Source organism: Gobio gobio, assembly GCF_949357685.1.
Source record: "Gobio gobio genome assembly, chromosome: 15".
Classification (NCBI taxonomy): domain Eukaryota; kingdom Metazoa; phylum Chordata; class Actinopteri; order Cypriniformes; family Gobionidae; genus Gobio; species Gobio gobio.
The window spans coordinates 24,708,940-24,726,159 of NC_137108.1; the positions used below are offsets into that span (position 1 = coordinate 24,708,940).

Sequence of the window (17,220 nt, forward strand, 5' to 3'; positions counted from 1 at the left end):
ACTGGCCTGCCTTAGTACTGATAGGTCTGGCCTGGTAACCTAAAAGTCATAGGTTCAAACCCTGTACGCAAATCACTTAACCCCAAGCTGCTCAAAGAGGATTGTGCCTGAAATAAGTGTACTGTAAATTGCTCCAGATTAAATTACCTGCTTAAAGGCAGGGACAAAAACGACGGACAGAGTCTTACCTGAGAGCTCTGCTGAGTTTGTCGTAGTTCATCTGAGGTTTGCACTTGCGGGCGCCCCACAGCCTGGCCACCTCATCAGGGTCTTTGATCACAAACTCCCCGTAGTCCCCCTGCCAGGCAATCACATCATGATACTCCTCCTTCCTCAGCAGCTCTAGGATAAAGTGCCACAGCTGGATCTGTCTGGAGCCAGGACTGGACTCGGGCTTGTAGGCCCAGTCTGGGAACGCAAACCCTGCAAAAAGAAGAGAGATCAGACTCTAGTTGATATGTCCACATGCAAAGTTCAATAATACTATTCATTGACCAATAAAGCCAATGATCACCCCTTTGAGTGCGGTCATCATCCTCTTCAGCAGGCATGTCCACTATATTGTGCACTCTCTATATATTATCACATCTCTTATCATCAATCACTTTGAGGTCAATTTTAGAGTCACCAGCAACCTCACTCTCAATCTAACACAATCAGATGTGTGACAGCTCTTTGCATTTTTAGAAGCAAGACGTGATTTGAAAGGGCCGCAGAAAAGGATGGAGGGTGTCTCTCACTGAGGGTGAGGACGGGTGAAGTGTGGTCAGGCAGGGTTGCTTTAAGTTGAGGCTGGTAAAGGTCGGATAGGGTAACTGCTAACAGTGACTCAAACACTTCCTCCACAGCTGATCCTCTTTACTCTACCTTCAGTTTCACACACACACACACACACACACACGCACACACACACGCACACACACACACACGCGCACACACACACACACACACACACACATGTTTGTTTTTGTGAAATGTGAGGACATTCCATAGGCGTAATGGTTTTTATACCGTACAAACCGTATTTTCTATCCCCTTACACTGCCCCTGCCCCTAAACCTAGCCCTCACAGGAGACTGTGCAGTTCACTTTCTGTGAAAAAAAACTTGTTCTGTGTGATTTATAAGCATTTTGAAAAGTGAGGACATGGGTAACGTCCTCATATTTCACCCTCTTTTTGTAATACCTGTGTCATACCCATGTCATTATACACATTTGTGTCCTGATATTTCACAAAAACACACACACACACACACACACACACACACATTTCCATGTTTTATGGGGATTTTCCAAAGACATAATGATTTTTATACTGTACAAACTGTATATTCTATCCCCTAACCCATACCCATAACAGAAAACTTTCAGCATTTTTACATTTTCAAAAAATTTCATTTTGTATGATTTATAAGCTGTTTTCCTCATGGGCACCAATAAAATGTCCCCACAAGGTAAAAAATTACTGGTATTATTATCCTTGTGCATTGCATTTTTTGATAATCTTTTATTATCTTGAATCTTAAATTTGATCAGTCCATGAGGCTGGTAAAGGAGAATTAAACCTAAAATATTGGTATTGCTAGCACCGTGCTCTACTGTTTGGACTTCTAACTGTTTAGATCAGACTATGGAAAATTTTAAATCAATCTTGAAACAGTTTTGTTTTTATTAAAAATTATCCAAAGCACTTTACTCAACAACTTCCGACAATTTACTGATTCGTAGAACGGACAAATAACTTCCTCTCGGTGACTCAACAGTTCACAAATACACACTCAAGTGGTGGTTTTTCCTGTTGTTACCTGCCAACAACCAGATTTTTTCTTTCTTACTACAAGACAGGAATCCAGTAGAATCCAGCCAGCTGAGAAATGTGAATGTGTTTTTACACCTGGACTGACTTTTACATTTTTACCTTCGGCAAATTAAGAGAAATACATTTATTGAACACAGGACATCCTGTAACCTCTACTGGCTCTCAAAACATCACACACACACACACACACACACTCTTGGGTACATCTGATTGCTCCTTTAAGAGGTCAAATGTACCATGCACTAGAGAGCAAAGTCTGACTTCAGGAACTGCAGACAGGGATCTGGTTTCACAGCTCACATTCTCCTCTCTCTCTCTCTCTCTCTCTCTCTCTCTCTCTCTCTCTCTCTCTCTCTCTCTCTCTCTCTCTATCTCTCTCTCTCTCTCTCTCTCTCACTCTCTCTCACACACACACACGTGCACACACATGAAAAGGATCCTTACTAAGAAGTTTGAGCTAAATTCAATACGTCTGTCAAACTCCCTGATGAACAATGAAGAGGAGACACCATGAGTCACACACTCACTCACCAGCAGGCACAGATACAGTTACTGCTCTCTCTCAACACACATTCAAAAGTCGATGTTGATTCACATTCAGATCTACACATAAAATCACACATAATTCAACTCATCCAGGAGAGTCCCGATTCAGGTGTGATTTCAATGAATCTGCTGTGCGAGTCGACTGATCTCTTTGTGAGTGGGCGGCTGTTACATTTGCAGAAAAACTCTTAACGGCAGTGAGCTCATGTTTTAGGATGAAACCTCTTCAGGCACTTTGTGTGTGTGTGTTTCTGTGTTATTAATCATGTTACAGGCAATTACAGAAGGTTCCAGCATCAATGCTCTGTAATGGCCCATGTTTCACACCCACATCATATCTCACGGCACCTCTGCATTTCTCAGAAATGCACACCGATACATACAAACACACACAGATGTGTTCACTACCGTTCAAAAGTTTGGGGTCAGTTAGATTTTTAAAAATGCATTCAATCAAGGCTGCATTTATCTGATCAAAATACATAATATAAGTGTCAGATATTAAACTGTTACAATGCAAAAAACATTATTGAAACTATATACAATGTACAGTATGCAGAATAAAACATTATGAATATAGATAAGTGCCGTGTGCCTTGCACATATTACACAGATGATGCATCTGCAGTTTTATATATATATATACCACAAAAAGATAAGTTTACACAGTGCAAATAAACATACGCAGGGACCTTCACGCAAGTGTAAAAGCCAAGGACAAAAAGGCTGAATACGTTTTATTTTACGATACCATCTTAATAAAAGAGACCAACCAACGTTCTGCCATGAACTCCAGATCTAAAGGTAACAAAATCTTCACAAATTTCTTCATTGTGCGCATCCACAGAAAATAAGATAAGACTGACACTGAACGGATTGACAACAACAAAGTTTAAGATCGTTCTGATGCAGCATTTCATTGTCCCAGAACAAAAGCCTCTTATAAGGTTATTATACATACTCAAGCAAGTTTTTGAATGTGAATAAATGTGAAACCCATGTGCGTAATGCGTTGTATGTTCTGAGGAGCTGTGCGAGTGTCTTAATAACATGCTGTGTTGTGTGAGAGTGTATGACCTCATCCCCCCACCCTACTTAACCTTTGTGACCTTCGCCCCCCCAGCCCCCCCCCCCCCCCCCCATACGCCCTCTTTTCTCCCTCTCTTTAGCCTCCCCCCCAGGGGGAGACACTAGATCCCCATTACAGAGGAGAGAAGACAGACCCACAAACACACACACCGCATCAATAATGCAACAACCTGACTGCCTTAGTGTGTTTTCTTGGGAGATATCCTCTCTGTCCTGGGACGCCTGAGTGTGTGAGAGTTATAAAGAGAGAAGAAAACTTAAAGAAGAACGTGGAAAACAGAGCGAGATGAGAGACAAGACAAGAAACAGAAGAGAAAAGAGAGGAGGACAAGAAGGAAAAGAAAAGAGGGGGCCTGAGGAGGGAGTGGGAGAGAAGGAAACAATAGAGAGAGGGAAAGGGGGATGGGGTGAGAGAGAGAAAGAGAGGGATGAGATCATAGCTCTTCTAGTAGTCTGTTGTCACTCAGGTCAAATTGCCTCTCTCTCTCTCTCTCTCTCCATCTCTCACTCTCTCTCTCTCTCTCTCTCTCTGAGGCATCGATTGCACTCAAGAATGTAAATTTCTCAGGCACTCCAGCACTTTAGTCTTTACATAGGAAGTATTTGAAGAATTCAGAGCATCCGAGGAAACTATCGCTCTGCTCTGCATAATGGCATGTTCATACGGAAAGAGACAAACATAAAGAAAGTGACACACTTTCACACTTTGTAATACATTTCAAGACCTCATTCCATATTTCCTTTAAATGTCTGAAAGAGTTCAAATGCAGGTGTTACTGGAGGATGGCAGACATGCATATGTCACAGCCAAACTTTTTTACCTTTTCATAATGCCAAGTACGTTAGAATCAAAAGGACCTTCTTGAATTAAAAAATGTAAAATGTGTTCTGCTAATAATGACATATATTAGGTAAACCTGGCTTTCAGATATTCCAAAAGATGACAAAAAAATTACATTTTCAATATTTCAAGAAAATTTTAAGTAGTTAGTTTGACCTATCATAGCACTTTAATGAAAAAAAAATCTGTCAAACTGGTAAGCTTTTAGGTGCATAAATAAAATACAAAAACATCATATCCTATGTAAACAAGTAATTGTTAACTAGGCTATTATTTTTTTGCAGTTATGTTATCAACGCATGTGTGGATGATACCACAAAAGACCATTTTGCAAAATTAAATTAAAAATTAAATAAATAACCCCCCCCCCCCCCATGTTCACACAAAAACTACGCACTTGATCAGTGTGATTCAGCATAACTGTTTTCAACACAGATAATAATAAAAAAACAAAACCTTGAACACCAAATCAGCATATTAGAAAGATTTCTGATAAATAATGTGACACTTTCATTTAAAATACCTTTCTGATCTTAATATAAATGTTAAAATATATAGTAATTTTTCACAATTTTACTCTTTTTTGATCCTATAAATTCAACAGATTTCTTTCAAAATCATTACAAAAATCCTTCTGACTTTTAAACATTCGTTTTATTTTATTAACATTAAATCCATTTTTTCACAATCTCGTGTGTGGATTGATTCTTAAGCAAAACTGTGCCAATAAAGCAGTTTGAAATTGAGAGAGAGAGGAATGAGATAGAAAGAGAGAGCTACTCAAAATAACTTATCAAAAAGTTCTGAAGGAGTTTCTGTCAGGCAGCACAGAGGAGGGATTCAGCTGTTGGCTGGAAAAAACGCACAACAAAGACAGCTCTTCCTCTGTCTCCTCTCTTCTCATATGGGAGTTGCCAAAAAAGTTTGGAAAGAGACGATTGAAAGATAAATCAAATTCATTACGTTTTCAAAGCCTATCATTCTATACCGCTCTCCAAAACTCCTGATTCTGGAGCCTTTTCTTCTGTTTCCAACAGAACTAAACAGGATGAGCATAACTTCATTCCCTGTGATTTCAGTGGCAGTAGATCTTCATGTAATGTAGGTACACTGGACCTGTGACCGTTCCCTGGTCATTTTCACACCTCTGCTGAGACTGTGAGCATGTGTGTGTATGTAAACTGATAGAAAATAACTCAGTGTGAAGAGAAAGAAGAGAGAACATCAGTGGTTTAACACTAACAGGTGAGTGTTGGATCTGAATATAGCACAACGTCAGCATTCAAAGTGTGTGTTTTGAGGCCACAAAGTGAATATGCGAGTGAGTATGGATGAGCATGTTGAGAACAATCTCTTTGCACACACACACATTCTGATTATACACTGAGTGTCTTATAATCTTTCTACTGAAACTTTACTTTAAAATGACATAACCTGCTCTTCCTGCACCTTTGTTTTAAAATTTCACCGTCACGTGATTTAGTTTAGTCCCTTCATGCCATTCCAAGCTGATGTAACGGCATTATTTAAAGGGATAATATACATTTCTAATGTATTATTCATTAATAAGTTCCGCTTATAATGTTAATGTTTTTGTGCCACAAAGAGAAATATTTCTTAGAAGCAGCTTAGAAAAGCTTTGCTTCTGCTTTAAAAGATTTGCTTCTGCATCTGAAATGCCCCCTTCGTGTGTGAAATGAGCTGTGCTCCAGTTCTCAAACAACGACTTGTGAGTTTGAAGTAAATACAGTTTCTAACTGCGCACTGAAATAGCACAGAAATGGACTGTCACGTTCAGACTGAAATGATCGTGGATCTTGTTAAAAATAAACTTTACAGTGTGACAAAATCAGATATAAAAATTTCCAACAGCAGCAATGGCAACCTGTTTGTAGAAAAGAGGTTTTACAGGCAACAAAACATAATGAATGCAAGAAAAAAAGTGAAACCATAGTGCCGTTTAAGATTTATAGAAGGTAGAAGGTAACTCTCCACTGTAAACACTCACACACACACACACACACACACACACACACACACACACACACACACACACACAAGAGCCGTTTCATTATGTGCCTTGAGGAACTTAGAAATAAGACTAGGAGGTTAGGGGTGGTCTTGAAGCTCCAAAAATAGACAGAGAGAGAGAGAGAGAGAGAGAGAGAGAGAGAGAGAGAGAGAGAGAGAGAGAGAGAGAGGAGGGGGACGACAGAAAGAGAGAGCAAATCAAAGGATAAAATACAAAGTTAAGGGGTTTCACACTCTAACTTTCTCACTGTAAATTTCTTCCTTCACACTCCAGTACTTCTCCAACCAGTTACAGCTCTTTCAAAGAACCAGGAAATAGAGGGAGAAAGAGGGTGGAGAGGTATGTGATTAAAATAGCGAATGTTTGCATAATTTCTCTAAATTTCCGGGCAAAAAAAACAAAAAACACCTGCACTCAGTGTGTGTGAAAAAACAATTAGCCCGCCACAAAAAAAAAAAAAAACCTTTCATCATTTATTCATCATGTCAAGGCCGTAACCATGTCTTGAACACTGGAGGCTGAAGAAAAGTTTTTTTACTTGTTTAAAGTAATTCAATAATTAAAGGATTAAAAGGCATTTAAGGAAATAAAGAGAAATAAATCACGGTAAAACTATTTACAAAAATACATGAATTATGTAAATTACAGCATATTTTCAATTCAAATTGATTTGATTTGGCTATCTAAATCATTTTGACATTGACGAGTGCTGTTAGACCGCTGAGGCAGACCAGCCTAAAAATATAACTTTTAAAAAATTTTATCATCATAATAACAAACATAACAGTGTAATGGAGTGCTACAGAGCATCAATAATGACATATTGGGGGGGACAATTTGGCCATTTCTAAGTATTGAGAGGGGACTTGTCCCTTACGGCCCTTCCTCATGTCATTCTGAACTAGGGATTCAGCGATTAATTGATTTCTTGATTAACCGTGCTTTACAACGTCATGGTTAATTAACCGTAAAGGCTCTGCTACACAGAGCGTTTCTTTTGTACGGAACGGAACTGTTGCAACTTGCACAAAACGAAAACAAAGTTACATCAGCGGTGCACCAGCTTAAAGTGCCGTGCTTATCAGAGTCACGGAGGCTACTGTACACACTGGATTAACTGTGGCAGAGGGACCAAACAAGCTTTATTTCCACCAATGAAACGCCTGGAGTCGCAGTCTATAGCTGAGCCCTCAGCGCGAGTCACAATACAGATAAGTATCGCGTTTATCTCGGTTTTCCTTTTTTATTCAAAATATTTACAATCTTGTTAACTATATCATGATTTATGATATATTCCGATTGTCAAATATGTGGAAGTGAATGTGTTTTGTCGTTTAAATGCCTTTATAATGATTATGTTAGTTGATATAACGCGCGATGAGTTTGCAATTCAGAGGATCTGTTTTTATCAATTTTCCCCCGAAATACATAAGCCCCGTTTCCACCGAAATTACCCGGAACAATTTGTACCAGGAACTTTTTTTTACAGGAACCTTTTTTCCCCCAGACCTGCTACTGTCTGCGTTTCCACGGTGGTCTAAACTACCGTGAAGATTAGGCAAATAAGTCCAGAGACGTGGGACTGTGCGCGGCTGCTCCTCCCAGTCAGCGACGGACTATAATCATTTACTGTCTGCAACAATAACAAGTATGGAGGAGATGCAAGCAGTGCTGCTTTTGCTAGTTATGTATTGGTTTACTAAATATGTAATTAACAAAACGGTGGAAAAGAGACGACCACTGATACTAAAGCGTATTCTGAAAGCTCGTAAAGCTAGATTCCAAAAAGGGACAACGTAAGTTATTATGAGCTATTACGGACATTGACCGTGAGATGGCTGAGACAACACGCACCATCGGACAGAAAGAGCATGAATGATATTTATTGAACGCAGAACGAACCTCGCAAGACATTTAAAAATGCCGGTTGAAATAAAATGCTGCGTGAGCTCAACCAATCAGCATATTCAGCGGCCAAGTCCCACCCCCGAAAGATCCGGAACTTTGAAAAAGTACCACCTCGCTAGCAGGGTCGTTTGGAGGGGGAAATATTTACCCGGAACTTCATTTAGACCCTGGATCCTGCGGTCGAAACACACGAGTACCACCCCAAAGTTCCTAGTTCCTGGGTAAAGTTCCTGCGGTGGAAACCCGGCTATAGAAGTAAGTGGCCAGTGAACATGGGAGAAGAACAAATGTGTATCTGATATGAATTTTAAAAAAAATTATAAATTATAATTGAAAGCATTATTATTGCAGCTTCTATATCAGTGTATGGAATTTAAATGTAACAAACTATACAAACTATTTTTTATATAGGCTAGTAATTCATTTAAATCTATGAAACCTCAAATAAACATTATGTGGTTGAATAGTGATATATGAAAAGCACTGAGCATCGCCTCTGGCTCAGCGCCAGCCAAAGCGCGGAAGCACGTTTGAATTTATCAGTGACACCAACAAACAAACCAAAATAATAGACATGACTTTCTCAGGCCACATGTAAAATTAGATGAATTATTAAAAAGATTATTCAAATGAATATGTATGGATGACAGTTGGTGACAGTAACAGTTCAGTTTATTCCCCTCTTATTGACATGGATGTTTATAGAGCAGAGGTCAAGTTTCTTTAATTCCAAAGGGAGAAATGGACTTTTGTCTGTATTATTATTTTGTGCTGTATTATTTGGTTACCGTGTTATTTCTTGTTCAAAAGGTAGCAAAAAAGAACACTTTAAAATGTAAAGAGTGTTCATGTGTTTTATACATTGTTGTGAAATTAATGAATGCATAATAATCGTGAAACCGTGATTATTTGTCAGACTATAACCGTACCATAAAATCTATAATCGTTGCATCCCTATTCTGAACCTGTACTTACTTTCTTCCAAGGAACATAAAAGAAGACGAATCTCCAAGTCGCTCTTTTCCATACACTGAAAACTCACTGAGTTAGCGTTTTTGTAAAATTGACAGCAGACTCAGTGCTTGCCCCTAGTGAACCCCTTTTCGAAATGTTGTCAAACAACGCAAACATGCAGAATGTAAGAGATATCAACCAAGTGACGTAACATCCATTCGTTTCATCAAAGCCTTATATATTTTTTGTGACATCAGACCAAATTGTAAACCGTTATTCACTGAAAATCGTTCACTCTGATGTGTAGGGTATGGTAAATATCATTATCTTAGCATGCAATCTCCTTTCCAATGTGTCACACAAGGTTTGGCATTAATAACACCAAATGTCTTTGGTTCTCATAACTGAATCTGAAATCTTTTTAAGTAGAACATAAACATATCTTTCTTCACACACACACACACACACACACACACACACACACACACACACACACACACACACACACATACTCTCTCTCTCTCTCTCTCTCTCTCTCTCTCTCTCTCTCTTTAAGTGTAGTGAGTGTTGAGAATCTACAAAATATTGGTACACAGAGGAGAAGTGGAGAGTCCTGCATCCCAGAGCTCAGAGTATATTTGTCTTCTTATCCTCTGATCATTACCCTTCTATTTCTCCTCTCCATCTCTCTCTCTGAACATCACTTATTCACTCAATCCCTAGACAAGAGCTACTCGTCCCCCATCACTCTCTCTCTTTCATTTAAATTACCATCTCAAACTTCTCACACTCCTGCAGTCAAACACTTACATGCAATTTCCACTCTCTCTTTTTAACTTACTCCCTCACACACACACACACACACACACACACACACACACACACACACACACACACACACACACACACACACACACACACACACACACACACACACACACACACACACACACACACACACACACACACACACACACACACACACACACACTTTTGAAGCTATAGTAGAGAAGACCCCTCATAGAGTTGATGGTTTTCATGCTAGGATAATGCTATTAACTATACCCTACCCCTAAACCCAAACTTAAAGAGATAGTTTGGATTTAGGGCTGAAAATTAATTATGTAATGAATAAAATTAATTGAAAATTCTGTTATTATTTACTCACCCTCAAATCATTCCAAACTTTTATTTTTGTTAACCCTCAAACAAACCTTGACAAATTGATATTATTAAACAAAACATGATTTGTGAATCTTTCAAATAGTGAGGGCCACTTAAAATGTCGTTAAAAGTCAGTTCTCGGCATGTTTTTAATATATTTGCGAGGGCAAAATTTGACCCTCGCAAATATAGTCACACACATACACAGCCTCTCTCCAGTTAGTGTTAATGTTCCGACAGGTAGGTGAGAAAATGAGAGTTCAGCCCTCCCACCTTAACACATTACTGTTCAGAGTGTGTGAGTGTTTGTGTAAGATTTTTAGAGGACCCATTACCTGCCCCTGGGGAACCCCTTTTGACACTGTCACTTCTGATCTACCGCGATTGAGTCAATCAACGCAATCGCATTGAAGATAAGAAATATCAGCCAAGTGACGCAATCGTCTGACGTGTAATTGACAGGTTATATCACCCCTATGTCACTGATTATTTCAGCGCTGTGGCTGAACGCCTATGCTGCAGGAGTAGTAGGGTTAAACGCACTAGGGAGTTACAGTAAAGCGTGTTCGTGTATGCGTGTATGTGTGCGTACATACGTTTGACTGGGTGTTTCCTGGAATGTGTCACCATTGCGGTACAGGAAGTTAGCAACTGTTCTGCACCACAACAACATCTCTGCTTCCTGTATATATACGTGCACGTGTGTGTGCGTGTGTGTGACAGATTTGGACTAAAACATTTGTCACTTTCCTCTCATTTGAATCAGATCTGGTGAGAGTTGCAAACTTTCAACGAAAGTCACGCCGACGGACACACAAACATTTCGTAGCATGGAGTGATAAAGATAATAAAGAAAAACAAGCAACAGGCACAGTGTGTGTCGGTGTGTGTGTGAGCGTGCGTCAGCGCTGACTCAATGCGTGAGCGTGTTTGTAATTCAGCCTTCACAACGCAAACAATCTCTCTCCTCCATTCCCTTGCTTTCTCCATCCTCTCCCTCTCTCTCTCTCTTGGACACCGTCTCTTAGCAACCAGACACTTCAGGCCTAAAAATAAACCCCTAGAAATGAAGAGAACAAGAAATAAAACATAAACGACAATTAATCCTTTCACCAGAGCATGAGTCTCAAATAGAAAAGGTAGGAGCCAGAAAGACGCACAAGAGAAATAAGCGAGGCCCAGGAGCAGAGATGAAAGAAACCGAGAGAGAGCCAGCAACAGGTATTTGTTAGTTTTCTCGAGCACTCCAGCACTTTTAGCTTGCTGGGAAGTAAGCAGACTTCTCAGAGTCTACAAACACACACACACTCTAAGTGAAAACTCTTATAGCCGCAATGTTTTTCACACTAAGACACTGATATTTACTCAACTTCTAAACCTTAACCAAAAAAAACAATCCACATCATAAGATTTGATCGATTTGTGTGTGAAGACCACAAATGTTCTTACAAGGCACAAAACTCTCCACTCTCGTTTAGCTTTGACTTTGGTGTAAAGTCAATGTTCTTGTTCAAATGTAGCAGGTGGGCTAAAGGGAAACCCTGCTCAAGTAACTTTAACCAGATGAACACACTCTTATGCATTCCTAACTGGATTACAATCCTGACAGAGCAAACCTGATTCACACACACATGCTTCATTAGCACACCTGATCTAAACGGTGCGGTCCTCCCACAGACTTCCTCTTTGTCTGTGTGGAGAAAGGAGAGCAAATAATATAAATCCAATACATAAAGAAGAGATAATAAAATCAGTCAAAAACAATAAAACCTCTTTCTCTCTGACAGACTTTTGTCACACGTTAATTACAAAAGCACTGTGATTGGCGACTGGAACTGAGGGCAAGCATATAATGAAATATAATGTTTTAGTAGCGATGTAACAAAAGTAGCAACAGATCTTTTCTTCTATATTGTGACATCCAAATGAAATGGATTATTGGAAAATTGTAAGGAGCTTGCAAAACTCTCATGAGCATTTAAAGGGATAGTTCAGACATTGTTTACTCACTCTCAAATTGTTCCAAACCTGTATAAATGTTTGTTTGTTTGACGCTATTTACATGGCAAACACAAGGTCAATAACACAATCCATAAAGTATAATATAAAACATTTAAACTTGACATAAGATAGAAAATCTAAAATACATTCAGGCGACACATTCCAAAATATTCCCTGTAGAAATGTCTTTGTTCTGCTGAACACAAAGGGAGATATTTGGAAGAATGTTTGTAACCAAGCAGATCTCAGCAGCCACTGACTACCACAGTATTTTTTTCCCCACTAAAGGCTGCCGAGATCAGGAGATCTGCTTTGTCACAAACATTCTTCCAAATATCTCCCTTTGTGTTCAGCAGAACAAAGACCGGTTTGGAACAACTTGAGCGTGACTAAATGATGACAGAATTTTCATTTATCCCTTTAATAGAAAGATGTGTTAAATTATGTCCGACTTGAATGTAATTAGAATTAAAGAGTGCTCACAATCACAATAAAACATATGTATGATATGTTGTATATAAAATGGGCCTAAAAGATAATTAGGCATTCAAATCATACTTTTCAATCTAAAAACAAAAGGTGGTCATTGAAATGGGTAACTGTCATTAAATGGTTAACAAGTGTACACACAAACGGTGCCCCCCCTCCCACCAGAGCAGCGCTCTTTTATCACCTTCCTCATCTTTGTTTGTGTACGACAGTCTGACTTGCGTCTGTGTGACGTGTAACTGGCCAAAAATACTCCCTCTTCTTTATCTCCATCACCCCATTCCTCACCCCTCCTTCCTTCACCTCCATCAGTCCTGCTCTCCCTCTCTTCCTGCTATTCTTCTACCTCTCTAATTTTAGATAGTGGGGGGGAAAGCCCGTCACACATCTGCGAACAATCTGAGAGAGCGAGAGAAACAGGGATATGAGTGTTTCTATCCAAGTTACACAGTTGTAACACTTGGAGTTGGTGAGAAACTTCTATAAGAGGTATGGGAGTGTGTGTGTGTATGTGTCAGGGTCCAAAATGGCCTTGTTGTTGCCTCGTCTCTCAATAGTGGGTGAACTAATAAAATTATTTTGATGTATTATATAATAATAAATAATTATATATATATATATATATATATATATATATATATATATATATATATATATATATATATATATATATATATATATATATATATATATATATATATATATATATAATATTAAATGATAATAAGTAAATCAATTATATTATTAAATCACATTTAAGCATCTCTGCAAGTCTTTAAATTCGCATCACTTACATCAGTGAGGGTGAGGTTATCATTCTTACAAATATAAACCACATATTTTGCAGTTCATTTTAACTGGCAAGTAACTTTATTTACTTACCCAAGCCAATTTTTACTCGCATTTGATTTGGCACTTCCAAGCGTTCATTTTGGACAGTGTGTGTGTGTGTGTGTGTGTGTGTGTGTGTGTGTGTGTGGTGTGTGTGTGTGTGTGTGTGTGTGTGTGTGTGTGTGTGTGTGTGTGTGTGTGTGTGTGTGTGTGTTTTTGGGAGCGAGGGGACAGAGGAAAGGACACAGTATGTGTGTTTGTGTGTGTGTCCAATGGTAAACATGCACAGGGCTGGAAGACATGCAGAGATACCGCCTGTCACCTTCATACACACACACACACACACACACACACACACAGGCAGACATGTTTCTATGTGATGGTGGTGTGATGGTAAGCAGCAGGACGGCTGTGCTCCGTATCTGAGAGATGCTTAAATGGATCTGCTCAAGCTGATTAAAGTCCTGCTGCTCGTCATTACATAACACTCACCTCACTCACACCACAGGAGACCTGGATTACAGTCACCGCCGTGTGTGTGTGTGTGTGTGTGTGTGTGTGTGTGTGTGTGTGTGTGTGTGTGTGTGTGTGTGTGTGTGTGTGAATCTGATCACACTGTATTAGTTCTCTGTATTAGTTCTCTTCAGTCTGTCTAGTTATTCAGTGTTTATCTTCTGCTGAGTGTGTGTGTGTGTGTGTGTGTGTGTGTGTGTGGATCACTGATGTCCATGGATGGAGAAACACACACACAAACACAGCAGGGAGAGACGTCATTAATTGCTGGAATGATTGTATTATCAGGGCAGAGTGTTTTGGGTCCAGATCTCATCCATCTTCCTCTCATCCTGTTGTTTGTCTTTCGCTCTCAAACATTATCTGTCTCTCTACCCCCGTTTCTCTATCTCCAATCACCTACTTCTGTGTCACTCTCTCCATCACCGGTTTGTCTCTCCCAGTCCCCCTGTCTCTCTCTGTCCCATATCTCTCTTTCTCCGTCCCAGTTCCACTGTCTCTCAAAGTACTGTGCTCAGGAGATTGCAAAGCATGAAAACACACAACAAAAGCAGTGACACAAAATAATCATCAACATCATAAAATCCCTGTCCCAGTCCCCCTGTCTCTCACACAGTCACCGTCTCTCTGCCTCCAGGGACAGATTACCCTCCTCAGCTAGAGCAAGTAAAGGCTGTTACATTATGCAAGACACTGATGATGTAACCACGCTCACTCACTCTTCTCAAACACACACTGCGTCTCACCACAGCAACAAGCATCAGCTACTGGGATGTAGAGAATCAAAACAACCACCATCATCATCATAACCATAACCATAAGGACTCCTATAGTAACAGCATTAGCCTTGTTAAACATGATTCCACTTGAAACACACGCAACACACTTCTGACGAAATCAATGACCCTTAACCGAACAGTGTGTGTTTTTAAAGCAAACCAACTGAACATGAATTTATTCATGGCTCTTAACACTACCATTCTGTCTGTAATGTATCAGTGTTTACAATGGTGAGGTCAAAGATTAGGTCACAAAAACAAGGCTACTTTATTGCAACTTTGGCAAAATACAACCAAGCAAGCGAAGTTTACAAAAATGTGGGTGTTGTTTCATCATCATTATCAAATAAAGTAAGTCACATTGCTAACCTACCGACCAGGTTAGCACTACAACAAGATTTCTAACTTGATTATTGCTGAACAGTATTATCGAATGGGAAAATTAGGATATTACATACACATACAAACGCTACACTCACAATGCAGTCCATTGGGCAGAGATAAGAAGCTAAATTGTCCAATCAAATCACTTTATTGTCACTAAACCATAAACATGAGTGAATAAACACAATACACATATTACACAATGAGTGTACAAGATGTATGGGTATTTGAACATCATGTTAATGACTTGGCAGTCATTAACACGCACACACACAGTATGGGATGGAAAATAGTAGGATAGTACCTCACCCAGGGGAATCCCATCCAAAAACACATCTATCCCAACAGTGTTTTATCCACGAAACTTCACACAATCCCACACACACACACACACACACACACACACACACACACACACACACACACACACACACACACACACACACACTGAGGCAGCTGGCATTGAGTTACAGTACCAGTGGCAGAGACAATGGAAGTGCACATTTCTCAGAACACACACCTTGCTGAGTCATCCAAACACACACACACACACACACACACCAATTCTCCAATACTACAATCATATGGATGCTTGAAACACCACAGACATCTTCTACAAAGTGCTACAGAGGGCTCGAAAATCACTTTATGAATTGTTACACACACACAACAACACAAACACAAGGCTGCAAACTGAGCCCCTGAGATAACACAGAAATAACATACAGTCTCCGAGCAGCAGGCCAGAGTAAACCTAATAACTCTCACCACACATTAGCACAAAATGGCCGCTCAGTCAAGCATGTTTCATTTGCTCTGTGAAATAATCGTGGTATAAAATTGTCAGATCTTCCTCATTAGTTTAGTGCGTAGGTTCGATTCCCCCAGTAGGGAGATTTCCTTCTTTCACAATTTCCTACAAGTGATCAATAAAGTACTTATCAGGTCTTATCTTAAATGCCAAAGGTAGAGACTTGTTGTACATTTACAGGTATCACAAATGTTTAGGTTTCAGTTAATACATGTGTAATAGATACTTCTTGTGCTCACTCATATTGTGTAAATTTACTATATATAATGTTTATTCCAATTTATAGATAAGAATAAACATAATTTACAAAATATGTACGGTATTTGTTGTATACATCACGGTTTTTTGTCTGTAAGATTTTTTTAATGTTTTTGAAAGAAGCCTTAAGTTCACCAAGACTACAATCTATATAAACAATTTATTTGGTCAAGTACAGTAAAACAGTGGTATTGTGAAATATCATTACAATTTAAAATAACTGCGATTTAAAATGATATATTATACATTCTATTATGCTGATTTGCTGTTTTTGTTTAGATCTATTAAAATATCCTAAAGCACAATGTAATTCATAGTTGGGCATAATCTTTCATTTTTATTTCATAGAACAGCAGTAAAGCGCTTTTGTTCAAATGTTGACAAAATTTGAAAAACTTTTGTCTGTGGAGAGGTCTCGTCTGAAAATATAACATTAGCGTAACATGTCATGTGGTGCAACCCCCCAAAAGTGTAAAGATAATGAATAACTCATGATATATGTTAAAAAAGCTTTTTTTTTATATAATTGTGTACATCTTAAGATGTGTTTTTTTTTAGAAACAGTTCCACCTCAAATTTCAATTTCTACTTTTTACGTTGAACCAGAGCAATAGCTTACTAATAACTGTCACCGCTTATTAAATTTGAGAAAAGATGCAAAACACTTTAAGCTACTTTTTCAGCTACAAAGTGCTAAAAGAGTGTGAGGCAGGGCAGCCATTCCTGTGACAGACTGAAATCTAAAGCTAAAAGCTGCGCTATGGCTGCTGTGCCGAGGGCCTCGCGGTCTCTGCCCCGATC

The 17,220-nt window shown here is 39.1% G+C and overlaps 1 protein-coding gene across 1 annotated transcript in view; it reads right to left on the reverse strand.

The window, feature by feature from the left end:
• Positions 1-17,220, reverse strand: part of erfl3 (Ets2 repressor factor like 3) — a 48,903-nt gene that overhangs the window by 17,184 nt on the left and 14,499 nt on the right. The window contains exon 2 of the mRNA XM_079837311.1: positions 189-423. Coding sequence (XP_079693437.1) covers positions 189-423 — 235 coding nt within the window. The remainder of the gene's footprint in view (positions 1-188; positions 424-17,220) is intronic.